Consider the following 27,362-nt stretch of genomic DNA (forward strand, 5'->3'; position numbering starts at 1 on the left):
TTCATTATCTATATGGATCAATCACATTATGAAGGAAAGTGGTATTAAACATGATATCAAAATTGGAGATGTTAATGTCAGCTCTTTGCTTTATGCGGATGATGTTATACTTCTAAATAAATCCGCTACAAGTTTGCAAGATTCTCTGACTAAATTGAATAGCTGTTGTAATAGATATGGTATGAAAGTCAGCAATAAAAAGACAAAGACAATGAAAATAGGCAGAATCATTGAAAATGTCAACTGTGTTGTGAATGGAGAACCTGTGGAACAAGTAAAACATTTCAGCTACTTAGGCACGATTTTTACTGAAGATGGTAAATTAAATATAGAAATAGACAACAGAATCAGCAAAACTGGTATAGTGGGAAGTCAATTGAATAAATTCATATGGAATAAGAAAGAAATTAGTCAGAACACTAAATTAGCTGTATACAAGACAGTGTTCAAACCAGTTTTAACTTATGGATCTGAGTGCTGGGTCAGAAGTAAAACACTTGACCAAAGACTAGAGACCGCAGATATGAGAGTCCTGAGAAAGATTATAGGTGTGAAGAGATGGCATCAATGGCAATATCATATTAAAAACGAGGATATTAAGAAAGAACTTGACATTGTCAGCATCCAGGAATGCGTTAGCAGAGCTAATCTCAGGTGGTATGGTTACTTAAACAGAATTGGCGAGGAAAGATTAGCAAAACAAGTGTTCTCTGCCAGGTTGGCAGCAAAACAACCCAGAGGAAGACCAAGATATAGGGGGATTGATGCCATACAAAGTGCCTTAGACAATAGAAATATAAGATCTGATAATGTTGGAGTCTTGACAAGTAACAGACTGATTTGGAGGAAAATTGTAGATAGGAAGTTAGTAATGATGTAATTTTTTTTCATGTAGTAATATCATATCCTGTACACCCCTTGAGGGTACATGGCAGGAATGATGATGATGATGACAATGATGACTTTTTTTTTTTTTCATGCAGTTTCCAACATAAATAAATATAAATTAAATAAAATAAATAAAAATAAAATACATCCATAACTGTCACTTTGCATTTTTTTAATGTTTCTGAATACAGTGATGAACATAAAAAAGCATATTTTCTGTATCTACACTGCAGCCATTTCAAGGGTTGTAATCACTGGTGTTAAAGATACCCGTACAGTTACCTTTATCAACTTTTAATATGATGATATCTTTCTTTAACCTAAACATGGCTTTTTTCTCTGGAAGAGTGATGTTTTGATGCGGAGCTCTTGAAGAAGAGAGAATGATACTGCTTTTAAGGTAACTGTACGGTTATCATAAACACCAGTGATTACAAAGATAAGATTGCCATCTTACTTTCTGATACATCTACTTATCGTGTTCTAGATTCAGACCCCACTTTAAAGAATCATAATGATACCAATGATTTATTGCGTAATATGGATAACTGGCCAACAGAATTAAACAAAGATTGAAGTCTATGTATTCACTGACACCGAGACTATATGGCTCTCCAAAGGTCCACAAAAATGGTATACTGTTACGCTCAATTGTTGATGGTATTAATTCGCCTACCTATTTATTATCAAAATACCTTGCAGATCTCCTCAAAGCACACAACCACAATTTGGATACTTATATATGAAATTCACAACATTTCGTGGAGAAATTAAAAAACATCTCGATCTCCAATACAGATCTTCTGACAAGCCTGGATGTTATATCTTTATTCACCAAGATTCCAGTAGAAGAAGTGCTCGACATTTTTGGAAGCTTATTCCCTCAAGACATCACTTCTTTGTTACATCATTATTTAACATCTAACTTTTTCCTATGGAACAAAACTATTTATCAGCAATTAACAGGTCTTGCAATGGGAAGCCCTCTTTCACCCCCTGTGTGGATCTCTTTATGGAGAAATTTGAAAATATAATTTTATCTCAACTAGACCCCAAATCCACAGTTTGGTGGAGATACGTTGATGATATTTTTATTGATTGGAAAAATACGGAAAAGGATTTGCTTGATTTTCTAAGCAAGATTAACTCTTTGGATCAAAAAATTAAATTCACTCTAGAGCTTGAGAAAGATAACCAATTACCATTTCTGGACATTTTAATCAAGAAATCAATAGATGGACGTATCATCCTTACAGTTTATTGCAAACCCACCAATACAGGTAGGTACTTGCACTTCACTTCTTCACACCATTCACATCTTTCCCAGATATCAAATGCCCTTACAAAGAATGGTTATCCTAAGAAATTGATCTACAAGATACTTTTCTGTGACCCCCCCACAAAGACAACCTGAAGATATACGTTATAATTCTACCATTGGGATTCTGTTTGTAGGGACAATTTCTAATAAGATTGCCAGACTCCTCAGGCCAGGTGGTATATGAGTAGCTTTTAAACCTGCACAGACCATTTGCCAATTTTTTTATGATCTCCAAAAGACAGTCATCCATTTTTTAAATATGCTGGAGTTTATAACATCCCCTGCTTGTGCGGCTTGAACTATATTTGCCAGACTTCAAGAAGTTTTGAAATCAGGAATAAGGAGCATATAGGAGATGTCAATAATAATAGAGAAGACAAATCAGGGTTAGCCTTTCATTTTTGCTAGGACTAATCACATTATAGAATGGGATAAAAGTTCAATTCCCTACTTAGAGGAAGACTTTCGCTCCCGAATTATAAAAGAAGCCATAACGGTTCTCCGCTCAGAACAAAACCTTAATAGAAACCAAGGACTGATTCTGCCCAAGATCTGGAAGACCCTTATTAGATCCTTCAACATGCCAGAACTGAATTTTGCCACCAACTACAAATCGTTCCTACACAACAACTAGCAGATCATACATGCGCTATGCGTGTGATGTACGCGTTCTTCTGCTTTTATAAAAAATACAATTGTATTCGGTTTATTTTCTGGTTTTAGTGTTAACAGTTTTTAGTATTTAAGTTTTCTTACTATTTTTATACGTCTTTTATCCTGATGAAGCCTGCAGCCACAGTTGGTGAAACTAGTTGGTATAACTTTGTTTTAAAATAAATTTGACCAAAAAAAAAAAAAAAAAAGCCAAATAGTAGTAATTTATTCTCTCCTATAGTTCGTGTGGTCAAAAATAACAGTATTACCATCTTGGAAGACTGTTGTTATGAGATTTGAAGCCCTCCAATCAAGTTTTCCTGAACTGTACACATATACATAGGGAGTGCAGTTAGGACTATAAGATTATGCCATTTAGTGCTCAATCTCTTTTTTAATCCATTTTTCTATATGTATACCTGCATGCATCTGCATATTCTTATCGTTATGCCTGTGAAGTTGCCTATCGGCCATAGAAAATATTGTGTAATAATCCAATAAAACTTAGTTACTAACTATTATAATAACGGAATTAACACATGTAAATTATTCTTTATTCATAGAATTTTCACCTGGGTATCACAGGCATCATCAATACAGGTACAAGGCTTATTAAACAATAACTGTTATATTCACAAAGCACCACCTAAGTAGCTAAGGTTAAATTTCCTAAATTTATTTAATTATTATTATTATTTATTTATTTTATTTATTTATTTTTAATAATTTAAATTTAATTATTTAGTTATTTAATTATTAAATAATAATTATTTAATTATTCGTCTCATCTCATCTCATCTAAATTTTTTTAATATAAATATATATGTGTATACAATTATATGTTAGGAAAGATTTGCTGCTTTATAAACTCCCACAAGGGGGAAAGACATAGACCATCGGATCTGTTTAGGTTAGGGGAGTGAAGTAATGTTTCACGTTTCTTCGTATAGCCTTTCCATTAGGAACCGACTTTTGTGAATGACTTTTGTCTTGTGCCACTTAACTCTATGTCTGGTGTTGATGGCATGTTCTGCAATTCCAGATTGTTCGGGTTCAAGGTACTGGATGTATGACTGGTGTTCTTCTAACCGGACCTGAGCAGATTGTCCGAAATATGATAATCCACACGAGCAGGGAATCTGGTAGACACCTGGATAGCTGAGATGTGGGAGCTTGTCCTTTGGAGACATTAGGAATGTGGAGATTTTTCTGATGGGTCAAAAAGCCACACAGATATTTAGTGGTTTTTAGCACCTTAGCTATGCATTCACTAACCCCATGTATATAGGGGATAGGTATACATGTAGGTTCTTCTGTTCTTGAAGAGGATGCTGGAGCACGACTACTTAAAGCTCTTTTTATGAAGGACTTCTTATAGCCATTGGATATGAAGGAGGAATTAATATACTGTAATTCTTTTTGTATAAGTTCTTCTGAAGAACAAAAGGAGTTGGCTCTATGAACTAGGAACTGGGATAGTGATGTGATTCAGCGTGGATGTACTGGCCTGTATGAGTCTCTTTCCTATAGACTGTGAATTGTAGATAACCATCTGGTTGGCGAAGAATCAAGAGGTCTAGAAAGGCTAACTGCTTATTTACTTCTACTTCTAGGGTGAACTGGATCCTTGGATGAAGTGCATTAATTTTTGAGCGAAACTGTTGTAGTTCTTCTGAGGTGCCCTTCCATATGGCAAAAATGTTGTCCACATATCTGAACCAAATGTTAGGTCTGGGTGTAATGTTGTCAAAGATACGCTGTTTGAAATGCTCCATGAAGTAATTGGCAATAACAGGAGATATTGGATTACCCATTGTTGTCCCTTCGATTTGTTGGTATAACTGGTTTTTGAAGGAAAAATAACCGGACTTTATTACAAATTCAAATAATTTGACAATGTCTGGAGGAAATTCTTGGTGTAGTAATTCTATGCTGTCCACCAACGAAACATTCGTAAATAGCGAAACAACATCTAGACTAATCATAATCTCCGAATCGTCTAGATGCAGATTCGAAATTTTATTTCTGGCCAGTACATCCACGCTGAATCACCATCCCAGCCAAAAGGCAGGTATAAAAACACTAGTTCATAGAGCCAACTCCTTTTGTTCTTCAGAAGAACTTTTACAAAAAGAATTACAATATATTAATTCCTCCTTCATATCCATTCCTCTTTTTCAGTAGTAAAATGAAGCCTAGGCCATTGACTGCTAAGATGTTCTAAACACATGAGTAGTGCACGGGTAGTGTGTGTGTGTGTGCCTTTGTGCCTATGAAGATGACATGACAGTGAAATCAAAATATTGATTTAGTAATTTAGTAACTTAATAAAGTTGGTTTATTATTATCTCTAGAGGTGTGTATTTTCTCCTCTAAATAACATCAGCATGAGTGATAATTAGCATCTAAGTATCCATACCTGATTCATTTCCTTCACAGTTACACAATGATCAGAATTCATTTTTAAATATTATGGAAACAACTACCGTGTTAGAGTAAAACTTCAGTTTAATATAAACCAAAATAATCACTCGACGTTTCAACCTTCACATGAAGGTTGAAACGTCGAGTTATGAAACATCGATTTTTGTGTGTTGAAACGCATAAAAATCTGGAGTATACACATATATACAAAGAAACAAGCTGCACTACAATTCACATAGTGTGCTAAAGTTACATTGATTTGGTCAACCGTTAAAACTACTGGCATGACCTCTAGTGAAAAAAAACCTTACCACATGCTAGAGTCCTGTTATTATTATTATCTATTTGGTTACAATTAGAGAGCAACATGTTCACACAAAGTTACTCATATTAAAATAAAACAATATGGATGGTGGCCAATAAAAGTTGAAATAATTGCTTAGTCCTGAAGTCAGAGTTTGCTGGAAAACACTTGAAGAACTAAGTGGGCTGAATTGGGCCATCCAAATTCTTGTTTATGGATTTTTATGCCACCATAAACAAGAATTACAAATTATTAGCAATACATCCATAAATAATGGCTATAACAAAAATACTATCAATAAAGTTCTTCATAAAAAAATACATGCAATATAGACTACAATAAAACTAAAGCTATCCCATACATTAAAGGATTATCAGAAAAAATAAATAGAATTCTACACCATTATAATCTTAATGCCACTTTTAAACCACCTATAAAATTTAAAAACATATTCAACTCCTCTAAGGAGTTGAATATGTTTTTAAATATTCAACTCCAGATACGATGATCTCACTCCATTGAGATCATCGTATCTGGAGTTTATCGTATCTATTGCTCCTGTAACTTACCTTATATTGGTGAAACTGGATGTACTATCCCTATCCATAACAAAAGAACACAAACCACACATTAAATTTAACTATTTTGGTGAGCAAGCCTCTCAGATCATGCTCTTAACACCCTACACCAAACTGATTGGAAAAATACCTGTTCTTTACATCATACAAAACCTGGTATGAAAGCAAATTTAAAGAAGCCAGTGAAATTTTGATTAACCATTCTGATCTTAATAATGGTGGCATAAAAATCCCAAGAATTTGGATGGCACACATTTAGCCCACTTAGTTCTTCGTGTTTTTCAGCAAACCCTGACTCCAAGCAATTATTTCAGCTTTTATTAGCTACCATCCATACTGTTTTGGTTGAATTTATATGCATACTTACATGAGTAACTTTATGTGAGCATTGATGTAGTAAGATTTTTTTTCTCACCAGAGGTCAGGCCAGTGGTTTTAACAGGTGACCAAATCAATGTAACTTTAGCATACCATGTAGATTGTAATGCAGATTGTTTCTTTGTGTGTGTGTATACACACACACACACACACACACACACACACACACACTCGGGTCTCTTTTTATGCATATCTTTTTTATGTGGTTTTGAAGTTATGTGGTGCATAACTTCAAAACTTATGTACCGTTGTACATAATGATAAACGTGTTGCAACACATTCTGGTGTAACGTGAGTAATGTGTAAGCAGTGAGTGTCCTTGAAGTTTAATTTTGCATGTGAGTAATTGTTTGTCTTTTCATTATCATAAGTCTAAATTTTGCTAATTTTTATTTTAAAGATTTAATTTTTTGGCCCAATGGAGAAAAAAAAAAGCACCAAAACAAGCAATTTTTTTGGAAATGAAAATTGCAATTTTAGATCGCTTAGCAAAAGGAGAGGGATTTACGCCAATTGGTAAACATTTAATTTAGGTGAATCTACTATAAGAGCAATTAAAAAGAATGAAGTCGCAATAAGAAAATCATTTCTGGCACAAAAACTAAGTGCCAAATTATCGTTGTACTTATTAGAAAAAACGGAACTAGCGCTCGTAATTTGGATTGAAGAATTAACTTAAAGAAGAATTCATATAAGTGGCTATTTAATGAAACAAAAAGCTCTTCGGTTTTATGAACAGATGAAGCAATTGGATCCATCTACTTCAGCTTCCCAGGCTGATAAAGAACTTTCGACTAGCAAATGATTGCTAACCGGGTTTTTAAAAAGGAATGCACTTCATAACATGAAGATTACAGGCTAGGTTGCAGCAGCAGATGAAGAAGCAGCCAAATATTTTCAAGAGAAGTTAGCCAAAATTATTGAAGATAGTGGATATTGTCCCGATCAAGTTTTTAACGCTGACGAAACAGGATTGTTTTGGAAGAAAATGCCTAATCGAACTTACATCACAAAGTCTGAGAAAAAAGCAAGTGGGTTTAAAGCAAGCAAAGATTGAGTAACGTTGTTACTTTGTAGCAATGCATCAGGGGATCGAATGTTGAAACCCCTCCTAGTAAATCGATTTCTAAGACTACGTGCTCTAAAAGGCAAAAATTTAAAACAGCTGCCGGTACAATGGATGGCTAATACAAAGGCCTGGGTAACAACTGCTGTATTTAATAATTACTTTGTGTTCAATAATTGCTTTGTACCAGAAGTGGAAACATATATGAAGCAAAAAGCTCTCGATTTTAAAGTTTTATTAATTGTTTACAATGCACCAAGTATCCGCATTTAGAACATCCAAATGTGCAGGTAATGTTTTATCCATCCAATACAACAAGCATTATTCAGCCGTTAGATCAAGGCATAATTGCTACTTTTAAAAAATATTATGTTAAGCACACTTTTCAATTTATATTGGATAAACTAGAAAATGAATCATTAACAGTAACTGACGTTTGGAAAAAATTTTGTATTTTGGACTGCTTAAATCATGTTGCATCTGCTATTGCTGAAATAAGAGCACATACTTTAAATGCCTGCTGGAAAGCAGCTTGGCCTGTGGATGTGTTGCAAGCAGTGCAACCATTCAAACATCTACATTATCAGCTGAAATCATTACTTTGGCACATGAAATTGATGGAGAAGATTTTGATACATTTAGCCAGAACGATGTAGACGAATTGCATGTGGATAATGCCTTAAGTGACGATGATATTGGATATCGATTAACTTTAGATATCGTCGAAGATCCAGAAAACGATAGTGAAGTGGAAGAACCTGTCCCCTCCCTGCAAATATAATTTGAGAAGGTCTTGAATTGTGCAATAAATTGCAAAATTATTTTCTTGTTAATGACACAAATTCTGAACGAGCATATAAATTCCAATGTGATCTGAAGAACTCTATGTCTGGATATTGCAAGCTATATAAAAAATTGTAAAATTATCATCACAAAGTTTAATCACTGATTACATTGTCAGAAGAAAAAATCAGCACAGAACAAGGGTGAAGCTAATTCTGTTTGTGAAGAACCATTACCTTTACCATGCAGTTTTGATGCCCTGACTATCTCTTCTGGTGATGAAAGTGATTTTGCACCAGTTCGCAAATATTGCCAAATATTGTCTAATAGCGACAATAATTCTGATGAAAAAATGTAAAAAAAATTGTTACTTTTCAATAAAATTAAACGAATAAAACTTTAAAACAAACTTAGGCATTCTTATTTTCCTGAATTTTTATAAACCTTTTAGGTTTATTTTAATTCATTGCTTTGGTTTTATGCGATTTTAGAAAATTATGGAACGTATCCCTAATTTTTCAATGTTAGTTAGGTCTTTTTTGTGTGATTTTTTTATATGCGGCCAGGTGATGACCTAATGTGAAGGTCGAAATGTCGAGTGATTATTATGGTTTTTATTAAACTAATGTTTTACTCTAACACGGTAGTTATTTCCATAATTTTTATAATGAATCCATACCTGATTATAATTGCATGTGTGGTAAACAGATGATTCCATTAGTTACAGAAGATGGTTTGCTGTCTAGGTTATTCAATATTTTTATTTTATTGTATATTATATTATATTATAATGTTTTATTTTATTTTATATTATATATTGTAGTGAAAGAGTACAGGAAACATGCAGTGCACCCTTTCTAGTAAAGTAATAGATAATTAGCCTCAGACTTAATGACTGACATTTTATTGAAAGACAAGTTTTACTTTTGGTCCTTTTGATGTTTGATTTTAGTTAGTATTTTGGATGTGTATTTTGCATGATAACCTGGTTTATTATGCAACTACTGAACTCATTCATATTACTAACGTGGTGTAAGTTTGAGATTATAATATATATATATATATATATTATCCATATATATGACCGTATGGTCATCCCAAAAGTAATGTCGATTTTAGCATTAAGTTTTGAAAGGATATAAAAGATAAATCACTTGCTAATTTAATCAAGTATATATTTTCCATTTGAATCAGTAATGCCCTTCCAAAATTATGAAAGCTTCATAATACCATATCTATAGAATTCAGGAAGTTTGGAGGCAGAGAAGTCGCATAGGCTCAATTTCAGTGCCTCTAATGTATTGTATTGTTTTTCATTAACAAAATGTTGCAAACTTTGAAATAAATGGTAATCTGAAGGTGCCAGATCAGGAGAATATGGAGGAAAGTGGAAGCTTTTACCAGCTGAATTCCTCGATCTTGGTACAGGTGATTCTTGCACTATGAGGGCATGCGCTATCATAGTGTAAAACAACATCCTTTCGATTGACCAGAGAACACCTCTTTTCTTTTCAGTTTTTTATTCAACTGATTCGATCGATCAAGTTGTTCACAGTATATTTCAGCTGTGATTGTTTGGTTTTGTGACAAGAGTTCAGAGTGTATAATACCAGCGATATCCCACTAAATGCTTAACAAAACCTTCTGAGGAGTCTTGTTTTAGCTGAGGTTTAGCTTTTTCCTCTGAATGAACACCCACTGCCTATGACGCTTAATATTTTTGTGAAGACTTTTCATCACCGGGGTCTACACAACTCAAAATCGGAGATTGAACCTTTTGAGAATGAAGAGCAGTACAGATGTTGACTCACTCTCTTTGATTGTTGTTTGTCAGTTCCTGAGGAACCCACTTGCTGAGCTTAGTCACCATTCCAAGTTCTTGCAAATTGCAATGGATGGTCGATGACAATGAATTAAGATCTTTTGCTAAATCTTCAATAGTTGCATTTTCATTTCTTGCAATAGTGGCTTCCAGCATATCATTATTGAGAGAGAGAGACAGGGCACCCGTAGGGAGGGGAGTCTTTCAGGCTTAAGTTCCCTTGTCAAAATTTTTGGAACCATTGCTAGCACTTTTGCACATTCAAAACATTATCGCCATACACACTTCTTGTATATTTTTTTACAGTGTTAGCAGCATTGTTTCCTTTTTTGAACTCAAAGCATGATGTCCCTAACATACTCTTCAGTGACCTCCATAGTAATAAAGGGTTATTTAAACCATAACTTATGTATTAAGTTCTTGCAAGATTAAGTTCACCTCACTTTGAAACTGAGACATGTTCGAACAAGTACAGTATAAAAAATGAAATTACTTTTAGCATGACCTGATATATTGTAATTATGTAAAAAGTACCCAGAATTGTTGAAACATTCTGAGTATCTTTAGATAACATAATGAGAATTTCAACTAGCATTCTTTAATCTTATGATTTAAAAAAAATCATATTACATCTGTTTATTAACCATTTAAATAGATAACTTATCATTATTAATTATGTAATTAATGTATGCTGAACGTTACTTATTCTCTTTCTGTTATAGGAATCGGAAAATAGCAGTAGTGAAGTTGCATCAGACCATCACATAGCATTACAGATGCAACCATCTCCACTTCATTTGTTAGACTCCTCACGTAATATTCCTTTTCCAGTTGGGTAAGAGTTTTTTTGTTTTTTTTTTGAAACTACATACATTTTGAGATTTGTTGAAAGAGATAGTAGAATTTCATAGCTGGTCTAGTGGAGAACTAGTTGAATTAAAAAATATGGATGAGAGAAACACTAAACACAATAACCAAAATCAACTAGAATTATACTAGATAACAATCAAGCCAGTTTTAGCATATGTATCTAATGGATTAAGCACCAGCGGATTATGGGAGACACACTAAACAGAATAACCAAAACACACTAGCACTGCAAGATCATGATCAAGCCATTTTTAAGATATGTATATAAAAGATGAGTTAAAAATAAAGTCATTGATCAGATACTGGACCGAAAAGAGAGTTCTGAGTAAAATTAGTGAGATGAACAGATGATAACTGTTTCCGAACATAGTTAATTGGAAATATAGGATAGAGGCTTGGTTATTATGCATATTCAATATGAATATTCATACGAACATTGGTTGTGGAAAGCTTTTCAGCCTAGTTGTAATGTTTGTTATACTTGACATGAAAAGTATATATATTGTTGGATCCTACTTCTTCTCAATCTATACTTTGGATCCGACATGATTACTATTACGATGTTCTTAACAAATTGATAAGTTGTAAGATGATTTCTAATTCAAATATAAAGAAAATTTATATTTAAAGACTGCACCACTTTATATCTGAATTAGTTCAAGAACTGAAGAAAAACCAACTCACAACTATCACTCCTTTTAGATGTTAATATTATGTATACTGGCCGAGAATATTTATCTTACTTAATTTACCCGCTTTGGTTCGAATATTTTATGAATGGTGCAGTAAAAGAGATTCAGGCAAAATACATCTTTTGATTAACAAAAACAAACATTTAATTTTAGAATCATAAATTTTACACTTAAATTCAAATCAGTAATTAAGATATTACAAACGCTTTAGCTCTTCTGATAATGCAGTCATACAAACTCAGGCATTGGTCAGTTATCTGAAATACAGTCTTCACACAGTTCCTTAAGTTCCAAATACAATAAATACAATAAGATTTGCAGTAATACACCTCTTCACAAACAAACACTTTTAATTGTACACTTCAGTTAATTCTCACCAATAGTTACTGTTAATATGAGGAAATTCTAGGATGAAACGCACACACTTCTCTGTATAGAAATATTAATGGTTGGAATAATCTTACCGATAATCTCTTTCCTTCATCTACTTATACGTAAACACTTTTTATAACTGTATACACTTTAATCAATTAACGGCACTCATTTAAAAAAAAAATCTTCTTAGAAATAACTGGATTAATTAACGGTCACAATACACACAATCAAACGTTCTTGCATAGATCAAACCGCATGCACTACATTTGACATCACTTAGCTAATTCAGTGTTCTACTAACAACTCTTGTACTAAGGTAACACACAATAATTCCTTAACTTGAAGTTTAATATGCACAGTTGCCTACTCCTTCAACATCAATTTAATCCTTTAGGTACATAATTCTTAACACCACTATCATTAAACTCAACTTTGTTGCCTCTAATTATTCTCTAGTTACTTCGTGCTATGCTTCAAGTTTCCGTGTGTCCTTGAAAGGTCGGCCCTGAAATTAAATCTCAACTTAAGTATTGCTAGTCTATTTAGTAGTCACTCAGCTGTTTTCCATAGCTATAATTGTTATTCTACAACTTATTAGCTAACCGCCTCTCGACTAGTAGACTTTATTTAGCTGCTTGAGTGACTTGCCGACTCGCTATTATCACACTGTGATTCCCGAATGCTCCGATTCCAACCTAATGCCAATCTCTCTCTTATAAATCTCTAATCTATCTCCCTTAATTCCAACGTTTCTTCCCTTCTTATATCCATCCTTCCTGCCTAAATTATTCTCGTGATTTCTTTCTAAAATTCTTTTCAATAAAATTCTCCTCACGTGGTGTTCCAAAACGTGCTCGCTCACTTACATACGTCTCCATGACAATAAATCAAAATATAATAAAATTGAGGTATTGCATAACGCTAAACTTCTACAAATAGGAATAAATAAGGAATATTTACATTTCAATTAATGCGCAGTTAAATTATCAAATATAAATTCTATATTAACATAGAAATAAGCTAAATAGCTTGATAATATTTTAACACAGAGTTTTTCTACTATTAATACATATATTCTTGATTAAATAATTAAATATTAGATAAAATTAAAGGTAGTTATATGAATATTAAATTTTAAAATATGTTGTTTACATTAAATAATATTTACAGGTCTAGCCTACGTGATGGAAGATCATGTTGGATTCTGAAACAAATAATAATTACTCCAATCTCTATATAATCAGAATCCAACAATATATATATATAAATCCAACAATATATATATATATATATATATATATATATATATATATATATATATATATATAAGGTTTTAGTATATAAATCTTTTTTTTATAAATATATATTTATAAATTTATAAATATTTATAAATCTCTGTATTACTAAAACCTTATATATATATAAGGTCCTTATAGTCCTTATAAGGACTGGCTTAAAGGGGCGAAGCAAGAATGCTTTTCATATTCCCCGTTATCTGTAGAGGACAGTGTAGGATAAGGTGTTATTGAGCAATTAAAGCTCTGATCATGGCAGGAGGGTAACAGCAATAGCCGAGCCTCAGTTAGAACTTCATTGGCTACAGCATTGCCATCCATTACCCTCCAAGGGTATTGGATTGAATGAATCAATCCCCACCGAATTCATCCCTCCTCTATATAAGGTTTTAGTAATACAGAGATTTATTAACTTTACCTATACAAGTTGCTATAAGGTGTTTTTATTTTTAATAAGAATCTCTGGAGGAGATATAGATATAATTAATTTTTTAACTTGGGGATACTGTATATTAGGGTTACCAAGTAATTTTATAGGCTTGGTTATTTAACTCCTAATCCCAAGTAAGCAAACAGTTAAGTTTGCGTCTGAAACATAGTTCAAGTCTGAAGATGGTACAACACCAGGGCAACTCATTGTAAAGGTGGGTAAACAGTATACATCTTTTAGTGAGATGTGCTTTACATTATGGGAAATACTAAGAATAGTGATCAGAGCTTTACCCACCTTTACAATGAGTTGCCCTGGTGTTGTACCATCTTTAGACTTGAACTATGTTTCAGGCGCAAAACTGTTTGCTTACTTGGGATTAGGAGTTAAATAACCAAGCTTATAAAATTACTTGGTAACCCTAATATACAGTATCCCAAGTTAAAAAATTAATTACATATATATCTCCTCCAGAGATTCTTATTAAAAATAAAAACACCTTATAGCAACTTGTATAGGTAAAGTTAATAAATCTCTGTATTACTAAAACCTTGGTATTTAGGGTCTAGCTACTCACTGAGGAGACCTCAAAAAAGGTGGAAACCGGTCTGGGTAGTGACCCCACCCATAATGTATTGCAGTATACATCTTTTAGTGAGATGTGCTTTACATTATAAGAAATACTAAGAATAATGATCAGAGCTTTACTCACCTTTACAATGAGTTGCCGTAGTGTTGTACCATCTTTAGACTTGAACTATGTTTCAGGCGCAAACTTAACTGTTTGCTTACTTGGGATTAGGAGTTAAATAACCAAGCTTATAAAATTACTTGGTAACCCTAATATACAGTATCCTCAAGATACTGTATATTAATTATATATATATATATCATCATCATCATCATGCGTATCAAGGATTTAGGCCTAACATGACCTGTTTTCTGGCCTTAGAAGTCATCGTTTAAGAGGACGTCCTGGTTTTCTTTTTCCTAATGGCTTGTTTTGATAATCTTTCTGTTTTTCATTCTTTGAACGTGTTCCATCCATTTATATTTAGATTTTTAATTTTTTCTATTACTGGTTCTTGGTTTAATTCTTTCATAATTTCTTCGTTTCTTTTGTGATCAAATAGGTATACTTTGCAGTTTTTCTCATAAACTTCATTTCTGCTGTTATTAATCTTTGTTTGTCTTTTTGTTTTATTGTCCAGATTTCGCTTCCATACATTAAGACTGGTAGGGCTAATGTATTGTATACTTTTAGTCTGGTTTGTTTTTGAACTTTTGGTTTAAATATAGAGTTAATTACACCTGTTATTTTTAAATATTTTGCAATTTTTATGTTTATATCTTTTTTCATTTTCATATATATATATATATTCTTGTTTTAATCCGTTTTTACGTTTATATCGTTTTCATTTTCATATATCATATATATATATATATATATATATATTCTTGTTTTAATCCTATAAGCATGAAGTAACTTCATAACTAGTCTACTTATATATGGAGGCTGTTGACTTCATATCTATTACTTTAGTATCCTGTAATTCAAAAACATTATGAGAAGGGTCACTGCCCAGGTTGTTTTGATCTTTATTGAGGTCACATCAGGGGGTAGCCAGACCCAAAAAAAAACATACCAGAGTTAAAGCAGAAGATGTGAAGTCAGCAGCCTTTATATACAACGAGACTTACGCATATGATTAAAACAAGAATATAATTTCTTGTCAAGTGTAATATTATTGAATATTGGTTATTATGAATATTTGAATCACCTAAAGGTCAAAACCATAGCATTTAAGGGATGTGGAGAACCAACTTGGACTTGACCTGTCCATTCCGCACTTTCATGTGGTATGTTTTGTTAGTAGGTGCCCACTTGATTACTGAATGAATGAATGAATGAAGATAGGGCAGTTTTGGACTCAGCTGACCAAATTATGTTTTGTATTGGCTAAAACCAGAAATAAACATGATGGTACAACATAAGAAAATTTCATGCCAGCTGAGGAATCCCCCCACACACACCCATTAAACAACCCCCCTCCCCCCCCAACTGTTTTCATCAGGGCAGATTGCAGTGAAAAGCTACCAGAACACGCTCAACATCAGAAGAATTGAAGATATGCACCATCTGGAAAGGAAATTAAATTGAAAGAACTAAAAAAGTATCATGTGAACATAATTGATGTTACTAAGATAAAGAAAACCAAAACATGAAATCTTGCTAATAATAAATATCTGATGTCATATTCAGGCAGTAGCGATCAGGTAAAGAAAGGAGTAGTGATAACACTCGAGATCAAACATGAAGACAAACTTCTTTTGGGGCATGATTATTCTTATAGGCACATTTTAAAATGGGTAATTGGACAATGAAACTTATTTGTGGCTATGGTCATACAGAAAATTCCTCCACTTCTCTCTTCTCCTAAGGAAGAAGTGGAGAAATTTTTTTTTGAATTATTAGAGAAAGCAGTTGATATAAAGAAAATAGAAAAGTTAACTGACTAAATTTATATGGCTAATTAGATTACTAATCCAATGTTTTGCCTTGGTCACCAAGCCATGTGCATGCAGGCACACCAGCAGGTAAGAAAACAGAGAGCGATTGTGAATGACAGGCTGCTACAGTGTTGATTGGCACCCTCTGGAGTTGTGATAATGGAATCTTGCTGAAAGTCCCTAAAGGATGGTCTCCCAGATTTTTGGTAATGTGATGCAGTTGAATTTATTTAAGCTTGGAGCATGTTATTATGCTATGGCAAATTAAAAAAAAAAAAAAATAGTCTCTGATTTAAATCTCCTTCTGTATAATAGGGAGATTTTCTTCTGGAGGATAGGCAGAGAGTTCTCTTAACATCCCAACTAGCCAGGACATATATATATGTCCAGATAAATCTGATACGATTCTGTAACACCTATGTATAACATGGATAAGAAGTGCAAGTTGGTCTCACTATTTCATCCACCTCAGCTGGTAGAGAGGTTAAGCCATAGTCAGAATTTGATTGATTTTGGCAGAGGGGCTAGTGTGATCCAAACAGATGGTTCCAGCTTGATTTGCTAAGGTTTTGATAAAAATCATACTGTTGGGATGGGTGGTGATGTGATAGATGTTAGAATGTATTTTCCAGTGTGGGCAGGCTTTCTCTACACCTAAATGGATAAGTATCTGTGGCTAGCCAGGTAACTAGAGTGCTAAAGAAAGGCGAACAATTACTCTTTTCTTTTTCAGTGGTGAAATGGGGCCATGGGTATTAGCTGTTGAAGTGTGCTAAAACGTTTCTAATATATGTCCACCATCTGGCCAAATGTGGAATGGGTTTGAGGGGGGGCAGAGTTTAGGGTCTATTTTCAAAAAAAGTGCCATGAAATGATTGTTAAAGGGAGGAGAGGAGGGGGGGTAGATATAGCTGTGCCTTCAATCAGCTTATAAGTTTTTCCTTTCTAAATGAAATGCCAGGGTGCATAGTAAAAGTAAATGAGGTGATGTTTTGGGGCAGGAAGATAAAATGTATGAATGAATTCTTTGGTTTCTTTTAGGGACACATTAATGAATAAGGAAGCTATATCAAAACTGACCATGATGTCAATGTCTTTGAGAATCATATCTGACAAGCTAAGATTTGAAGTGCCAGCTTAATATGGGAAGAAGTGTTGGCAGTAATGAGAGAGAGATCTCTTGGGCTAAAGGTTTAGTTGCTTTATAAGTAGGGGAACCAATACTGTCCACTATAGGCATCAAGGATGTGTTGTTTTTGTGTTTTTGATAACATCTCCCTCACAGATTCATTTCACAATTGAAAAGAAAAACACTAATTGTCTGTACAAATATTATTCAATATAGGAGTTTCATTAGCAAACTCTGTAGAAAGCAGTGAAGTGTGTGCAAGGATAGAAAAATCAGACAGCCATAGTGGACACAAAAGTTACAGGCAGTTGTAGAAATTAAAAAAAAAAGTGTATCAAAAATTCCTCAAGTAAGTCAGGAGGCGGCTGAGCAAGTACACAGAATAATATAAGAGAAATGTAAAAGTAGCTAAACAAAAGTCACAGGAAGACATTGGTAAGGATATGGAAGAAAAATATCACCAATGTGGCAAAATATTCCATACACTATTTCAAAATGGAGGAAAGAATACTATGAAGGAAACAAGATATGATAAAGGTAATTTAAACAAAGATAAAGATATTCATGATGTCTGGAGTAATTACTTTGAAAGGTTGCTAAATGAAACAAGAAGTGTAGATAATATTCAAGTTGAATGCAATCAGGAGGACCTAATAATAATAATTTGCTTTAGCTGCCTTACCCTATTTGATGTTTCTGATGAAAAGGCAGCTGAAGATGATATTATTACCTTCAGGTAGTCAGGGACCGATCTAGGAAGGCTACATATCACCTCCACCAGTTGTTATGCCTTTTCTTGAATTCATTCCTGCTGCTTGCATCCATCACCTCCAAAAGCAAGTCATTTTCCAAATTGACCAGAAATGTTCAAATATGGAAATATAAAAGTTTTACAGCTGTATAATTTAGAATGCCTAATCAGAAGATTGAATTCCAGATGATTGGAGCAGAACTCTTATACTTCCAGTCTGTAAAAAGAGAAATAAAACTGAATGTTGGAATTACAGAGGAAAAATTTATGCAAACATACTTGAGAAGTGGCCAAGAAAATTTGTGGAAGAGAAATTTGGAGAAAAACAAGTTGGATTCTGGTCAAATAGGGGCTGTAAGGATCAGATTTTCACTTTATAACAAATAATTGAAGAATTGTGAGGATATCACAAGAATCTGTACTTAAGTTTTGTCAATCTAGAAAAAGCATATGACGAGGTGACAAGAGACAAAATTTTCAAAATGCTAAAATCATATGCAGTAAATAAAACATTATACAGAGCATTGCATATTATGTATTTGAGTTGTAAGTTGGTAGTTAGTAATGAACGAAGTATAGGAAGTGGTTTGATGTAAATTCAGGTGTACAACAAGGAAGGTATGAACTAATCATCATCATCATCATCAAATTCCTGATATATACCCTCAAGAGGTGTACAGGATATAATAGTACTACATGAAAAATTTACATCATTACTAACTTCCTATCTACAATTTTCCTCCAAATCAGTCTGTTACTTGTCAAGACTCCAACATTATCAGATCTTACATTTCTATTGTCTAAGGCACTTTTTACTGTATCAATCCACCTATATCTTGGTCTTCCTCTAGGTCATTTTCCTTCCAACTTGGCAGAGAACACCTGTTTTGCTAATCTTTCCTCTCCCATTCTGTTTAATTGACCATACCACCTGAGATTAGCTCTGCTAATGCATTCCTGGATGTTGCCAATGTTAAGTTCTTTTCTAATATCCTCGTTTTTAATATGATATTGCCATTGATGGCATCTGTTCATGCCCTTAATCTTTCTCAGAACTCTCATATCTGCAGTCTCTAGTCTTTGGTCAAGTGTTTTACTTCTGACCCACTTCTCAGATCCATAAGTTAAAACTGGTTTGAACACTGTCTTGTATACAGCTAATTTAGTGTTCCGACTAATTTCTCTCTTATTCCATATGAATTTATTCAGTTGACTTCCTAACATACCACCTTTGTTGATTCCTTTGTCTATCTCCATATTTAATTTACCATTTTCACTAAAAATCGTGCCTAAGTAACTGAAATGTTTTCCTTGTTCTATAGGTTCTCCATTCACAATACAGTTGATATTTTCAATGCTTCTGTCTATTTTTCATTGTCTTTGTCTTTTTAATGCTGACCTTCATACCATATCTATTGAAACAGTTATCCACTTTAGTTTGTAATGGATTTATTTAGAAGTATAACATCATCTGCATAAAGCAAAGAGCTGAGATTAACATTTCCAATTTTGATATCAGGTATAATACCACTTTCCTTCATAATGTGATCCATATTAGATAATGAATAACAGAGGGGATAATGTACATCCTTGTCTCACACCAGATTTAACATTAAACTACTTTCGTTTACTTCCTTCAATTCTAACTGCTCACTTACAACTCAAATAAAGACTAAGTATTGTTTGATATATTGCACCTTTGACACCATATAACTGTAGTGTTTTGAATAGCTTCTCTCTTGGCACCTTATCATATGCCTTTTCCAGATCTACAAAACTTAAAACTGATCTTTGTTATATTCCCATGATTTCTCAACTATCTGTCGTAAAGTGCAAATCTGATCCTGACAGCCTATATTTGAACTGAATCCAGCTTTCTTCATCAAGCTTCTCTTCTCAAGTATACTTGCATATATCTGTAATTTTCACATTCAATTTTATTTCTCTTTTTTATATATGGGTACTATGAGAGCTCTACTCCAATCATTGGGAATTCGTCCCTCTTTCCAGGCATTCTGAACTATGTAGTGCAGCCACTGTATAACTTTTATACCTCCATACTTGAGCATTTCTGATCGAATATCATCTACTCCTGCTGCCTTTCCAAATTTCAGTCTTTTGATGGCTTTTTCTACTTCAAGTATGGATATGTATTCCTGACTGTATGCCTGTTGAGTGTTTTTTACCACTGTGCTGTCATCACTGCTTGTTTCATTTAGCAATTTTTTGAAGCAATTACTCTATACTTCAGGATATCTTTTTCTCCTGTTTTCAGGTCACCTTTATCATCTCTAATTCCTTTTACAGCACTCGTTCCTCCATTTCTGAGCTTCTTCAACAACTTCCAGAATATCTTACCACCTTCTTGATATTTATTTTCTATATTCTTGCCAAAGTCCTCCCATGACTTTTGTTTAGCTAGTTTTACATAATGTTTCGCTTTCTTACATTTGTCTCTGTATTCTCTAAGAGCACAAGCTGACTTATTTGCCAGGAACTTTTGATATGCTTTCTTCTTTTCTTTCAATGCCTGTTTAACTTCCTGTGTCCACAATGGAGTTCTGATTTTTCTATCCTTACAGACAATCTCACCACTTGCCTCTCTGGCTGAATCAGTGTTTTCTTCAGAGCTTGCCACTGAATCTCCAAGGTTTGGTTCCTGTTCTCAAACTCTTTCATTTTTTCTTGAATGATGTTTGTGTATTTTAGTCTATAGTTCACATCTGAGACCTGCTCAACTTTTATTCTCTTTAAATCTTACATGTTATTCTTTTCAATATGAAATTCATTTTTATCCTGCTCAAGACTAAATAGTGATCACTTCGAATTTCAAATCCTCTGTACACTCTCTTGTCCTGCACCAGGGAGAAGACACCACATCAGCAATAACATAGTCAATGAGACTTTTCTTATTCCTTGCTTCTTCTCTCCATGTGAATTTGTGTACATTTTTATGTTGGAACATTGTGTTAGTAATAACCAGTCCATTTCCTGAGCAGAAATCCAACAGGTATTTGCCATTATTATTAGCTTAGCTTTGCTCTTTTCTCAAAATTTTCCCAGTATATTTTTGTATGTCTGACAATCATTTCCTACTCTGCTATTTAGATCCCCCAACAAGAAAAAGAAAAACTTTTCCATTTTCTTTGTGCCAGTTGCTTTCTCTAAAGCCTCAAAAAATTCCTCCACTTCTACCATATATGGCGTAATCAAGGCCTTATACAATGGAACCAGAATCTCCTTACTTCTACAAGTCAGTGTCCTCCACATCATTACCAGAATTCATTGTGTTTTCCTCATAATTTTGGCAGTATGTCCTCTCAGTTTTAGATCAATATCCACTGTCACCCCTAAAACTCTTATTTCCTTCACCTCCAACAATATATCCCCACCAAGAGTAAATTCTACATCCCATCTACTCTACGCCTCATAGGTTTTTCCCACCTTTGCATCATGCGGACAACTGAATATCCCCAATACCATTCATTAGCATACAGGTTAAACAGCAATGGCCTTAAAACAGATCTGTCCCTGAGATGCACACTAGTGACTTTCCTTTTATGGAATATTTGCTGTCATCTATCAGATAGCCAGTCTCCACTCCAATGCACTAGTCTAATATCCAATCCCATCTGCTCTAGTTTGATTATTAACTTATCATGTGGTAATCTATTAAAAGCCTTTGCAAAAGCTAAATACACTACTGTGTATCTATCTCCCTCATCCAATGCAGCTGTTAGCTTATTGTAATAATTAAGTAGATTACTAAAACATGACCTTTAGCAAATCTGTACTATCCATCAAAGATAGTACCACTGTTGTCAACCCAATTCTGGATTTTGGTTCTCACCAGCCTCTCCAACACTTTAGCCACTATACCTGACACACAGATTAGCCTAATTTGATGCTTGAGTTCTGTCTCCCCCCCATGTAAAGTGGTACAATCTTCCCTTCCATCTACTCATTTGGAACTTGACCCAGTGTAAGACTCATATTAAACAAATATGCAACTCCCAAACAACTATATCAGCTCCCTAACACATTTCTTCAAAATATGTGGTGATATCGTCAAGTCCTAAAACCTTATTAACATCAAGTTTGCTCACTCACAGTCAGTCTTTCCTCATCCACTGCTCTCAAACTCTCCATAATGTCACATTCACCATTCACAAGGATGAAAACCTTTATGCACTATTCATTAAATATCTCAACTATATCCTCTACAGCAGTTGTCCTTATACGATTTTCTCCAATCAAAATTATCCTACCATGATCTTTTTTATTTTTTTACAGGCTGCATATCGAAAGAACTCCTTAGGAGTATTTTTGGCTTCATTAGCTAACTGCTGCTCGTACTGTACTTTTGCTACCCTTACTAACCGAGTCCTCCCCCCTTTACCTGTTCTTTGCACTCATCTGTGAGAGAAATAAGTAAATATACACCCACACACACTCCAAGTGGTTAAAACTCCTAAATTCAAAATAAAAAGAAAACACTGAAACTAAACTTCAAATCTAGCTTGCACAAAGGTTCGTATTTCAGAATATCTTGTATGTAAACTAAATTAACCTTAAATATCCCATTACACCCATTAAACTTATTAAGAGATTGAGTCTTCAAACACTTTTTAACCAAAATAAAAATCTTTAATTTTCACATAACATAAATATATACAACATCAAATCAACTAAGACTATTACACTTTTTTATAAAATCTTTATCAAGTAGCTTTATTTTTATCCTCCTAAATGTTTCGCCAATCTGTTTCTATTGGCATCCTCAGGGAATACAAATCAGTAAGCACAAAATGAAGGTTACAGACTAGGTTATAACGGATGGTTCTAAATCATCTTATAAAAATCATTTTATAAAAAAGTGTAATAGTCTTATGAATAATTGTCAAGAAAAAATTCAACATAATCAAATCAACTACTTTATTATTACATAAGCACCAGTGTAGTTTCCTCAAATCACAAGAAAAATTTTATAACTATGCAATTTCTTTACAATCACATAAACCAACAAATATTGTCCTATACGGACAAAACTCCTGTAACCTTAGTCTCTTGCCTCCTACAGAACCTTTATTCTTTCTTGATTTCATGCAGGAGAATGCCACAATTCTACATGATAGCAACACAAGTGACAACTCTTGTTTAGTAGATCTGGAAAAGGCATATGACAAGGTGCCAAGAGAGAAGCTATTCAATACGCTACAGTTATATGGTGTCAATGGGGCATTATATCAAGCAATACTTAGTCTTTATTTGAGTTGTAAGTGAGCAGTTAGAATTGAAGGAAGTACAGGAAGATGGTTTAATGTTAAATGTGGTGTGAGACAAGGATGTACATTATCACCTCTGTTATTCATTATCTATATGGATCACATTATGAAGGAAAGTAGTATTATACCTGATATCAAAATTGGAGATGTTAATGTCAGCTCTTTGCTTTATGCGGATGATGTTATACTTCTAAATAAATCCGCTACAAGTTTGCAAGATTCTCTGACTAAATTGATTAACTGTTGTTATTAACAGTATGACTAACTGTTAAAAATTAATCATTGTAGTAAAATTATGGAGACTACAACCATGTTAGGAATAATTACTTTAATTTGCCGACATTTTGACCTTCATATTAAGGTCATCAACTGGAGTACACACACACACATATGCAAAGACAAGCTACATTACATTTCTAACAGTAAGACAAAGTGACAATGATTTGATCATTCATTATTCTACTGGCACCTCTAGTGAAAAAAAAAAAAAAAAAAAAACCTACATCAAAGCTATACTCTATAACATCATCAGAGAACACTCATATAGATAGTTTTCATACAGCAAAGTAGTAGCATAATCCATAATTTAACAGGAATGCTATATTAGAGTGATGATCCTGGATTGCTTACAGTCCTAATTATAATTAACTTTTAGACCAAAAGGTTAAGTGGGTAGAAAAGCTTATCTACAGTAAGAAATCTTACTGTGGATAAGCTTATAAGACAGAGAATCCTACATAAAACAAACTTTACTGGGCCCATTCTATATGAACTGGAAATCAATAAAGTTCCTTTCACCTTCAGCTGAAATAAATCCAATATGGATTAATGACTACTAAAAACTTCACACTTATCTCTTGATACAAAGATGTCCTCATCAGTCTTCTGTTTCTAACTTGTCTATTTATTTCTCCAGTCTTCATATATCGAAGATGCAGAAATGCCACAGGTTTCTTCTGCTGCGTTCTTTTTTTACTCCATGGATAGCTGACCACTTGGTAACGTTCCATAATGTTCTTTTTACTTCTGTGCATGCTCAGAAATGCAACTGAGAAATTTCTGCTCAAGTCCACCATTGTGTGCTGCCATTACTGCTTTCCAGTGTTGGGCTCGAAATAACGAAGTTCTTTTTTCACAGGGCAGAAAAGTTTATTTAATTATCATTTCATAATGAAACAGCCAGAAATTATAAATTTCTTCATTTCTCTACCTTTAATGCACTGAGGTGAGATCATTTAATCACTTTCAATAATACAGCAGTCAACTTTCACTTCATTCGCTATTGACAACATATCATAAACATTTATTTAGATAAAAACATGACCCTTACAACTTTTGACAACTCATGCAAAATTATAGTTTGCCTCCAATATTTAATCCAAACACATTTATTTTATAACTAAGCAAGACTTCAGTAGCCAAAGATAAAAAAACAAACAAACAAAAAAAAACATCTAGCTCGTGACATACAAAAAGAAACATTTAACTAACATCTCTTTACAAATATTGTATTATTAACTTTTTATCTCTAAATCAATTATATTTTAAACTTGTGGGATATGTCAATTTTAATACAGATATCCTACAGAATTGATTATTACCACTTATTTTATGTTCCTCTATAATGACTTCTTTCTCTGTATTGCTTAATTTCTTCATTCATCCATTTCACACCTACCTTATTTAACCTTCTAATCCCCTTAGAATATATTTAGAATATATTGCTTCTACTAGATAGTTTTTAAATAGCACCCAAGCAGCACTGATCTCCTTTCCAGCCAACTCCTCATTCCATGCTCCAGCTGCAAGATGTCTCCTGAGCTTCTCATAATCACATGGCTGGCAACCACCCAGGTAATCACTTCATGGTCATTCTCACCAACTGGAGGGAGATTTAATACCTCGTGTTAGATCCGATTATAGTGTTATTGGTAGTTTCAGTTAACAACATTCTCAGATGAGGTGATCAAATCCAATACTCTCAGTCCTCATATGCTCTCTGTTACATACTGTCCGAGGTAGTTGTTTCTCAAAAACTTGAGAATTTCTGTGCATTCATTTGCTATCATCCTGTCATCCCAATCTATATTGCATTAATTAAAATCACCCTTTTACTGTTTGCATATACATTTCATAGTCACTACATTTCACATACCAGGTCTATGGCAACATCAGACTAAGAACTTCATTCTATTCACCTGTATCTTACACCATATTGACTCAAAACCACTGCCACTATTTCCCTCTTGCTGCCCACTTGTCTATTCATAAGGACCGCTTTAATCTCCCCTTCATTACTCTTCTGGTGTTTCACATTGCTTCTTACCTTTCTCAGATTCATTCTGTACACTCATTACTCTACCTTCCGGGAGCAGTCTCTCCAAATGACTTACACCAAACCATTCAGATGCAGTCAAGCACTCTTACAGTTCAGTTTATCCTTCAGACTCATTCCACACATTAACAAATTTGCACACCTTTCTCTTCACACTTTTCCACTAACATCATCATCATCATCATCAAATTCCTGCCATGTACCCTCAAAGGGTGTACAGGATATGATAGTACTACATGAAAAATTTACATCATTACTAACTTCGTATCTACAATTTTCCTCCAAATCAGTCTGTTACGTGTCAAGACTCCAACATTACCAGATCTTATATTTCTATCGTCTAAGGCATTTTGTACCGCATCAATCCACCTATATCTTGGTCTTCCTCTGGGTTGTTTTCCTGCCAACTTGGCAGAGAATGCTTGTTTTGCTAATCTTTCCTCACCCATTCTGTTTAAGTGACCATACCACCTGAGATTAGCTCTGCTAACGCATTCCTGGATGCTGACAATGTCAAGTTCTTTCCTAATATTCTCGTTTTTAATATGATATTGCCATTGATGCCATCTGTTCACGCCTCTAATCTTTCTCAGGACTCTCATATCTACGGTCTCTACTCTTTGGTCAAGTGTTTTACTTCTGACCCACTTCTCAGATCCATAAGTTAAAACTGGTTTGAACACTGTCTTGTATACAGCTAATTTAGTGTTCCGACTAATTTCTCTCTTATTCCATATGAATTTATTCATTTGACTTCCTATCATATCAGCTTTATTGATTCTGTTGTGTATTTCCATATTTAATTTACCATCTTCACTAAAAATTGTGCCTAAGTAGCTGAAATGTTTTACTTGTTCCACAGGTTCTCCATTCACAACACAGTTGACATTTTCAATGATTCTGCCTATTTTCATTGTCTTTGTCTTTTTATTGCTGACCTTCATACCATATCTATTACAACAGTTATTCAATTTAGTCAGAGAATCTTGCAGGCTTGTAGCGGATTTATTTAGAACTATAACATTGTCTGCATAAAGCAAAGAGCTGACATTAACATCTCCAATTTTGATATCATGTTTAATACCACTTTCCTTCATAATGTGATCCATATAGATAATGAATAACAGAGGCAATAATGTACATCCTTGTCTCACACCAGATTTAACATTAAACCATCTTCCTGTACTTCCTTCAATTCTAACTGCTGACTTACAACTCAAATAAAGACTAAGTATTGCTTGATATAATGCCCCATTGACACCATATAACTGTAGCATATTGAATAGCTTCTCTGTTGGCACCTTGTCATATGCTTTTTCCAAATCAACAAAACTTAAATACAGATCTTTGTTATATTCCCATGATTTCTTCACTATTTGTCGTAAAGTGAAGATCTGATCCTGACAGCCTCTATTTGACATGAATCCAGCTTGTTCTTCACTAAGCTTTTCTTCCACAATTCTTCTCAACT

The 27,362-nt window shown here is 33.8% G+C and overlaps 1 protein-coding gene across 1 annotated transcript in view; it reads left to right on the forward strand.

Annotated features, from left to right (window-relative positions):
• Positions 1-27,362, forward strand: part of NC2alpha (negative cofactor 2 alpha) — a 162,684-nt gene that overhangs the window by 128,569 nt on the left and 6,753 nt on the right. The window contains exon 6 of the mRNA XM_090400574.1: positions 10,941-11,053. Within this exon, the coding sequence (XP_090256700.1) occupies positions 10,941-11,053 (113 nt within the window). The remainder of the gene's footprint in view (positions 1-10,940; positions 11,054-27,362) is intronic.

This window comes from Typopeltis vanoorti, chromosome 11 (assembly GCF_054136105.1).
Source record: "Typopeltis vanoorti isolate ZY-2024b chromosome 11, IOZ_Tvanoo_1.0, whole genome shotgun sequence".
In the NCBI taxonomy this organism is placed as follows: domain Eukaryota; kingdom Metazoa; phylum Arthropoda; class Arachnida; order Uropygi; family Thelyphonidae; genus Typopeltis; species Typopeltis vanoorti.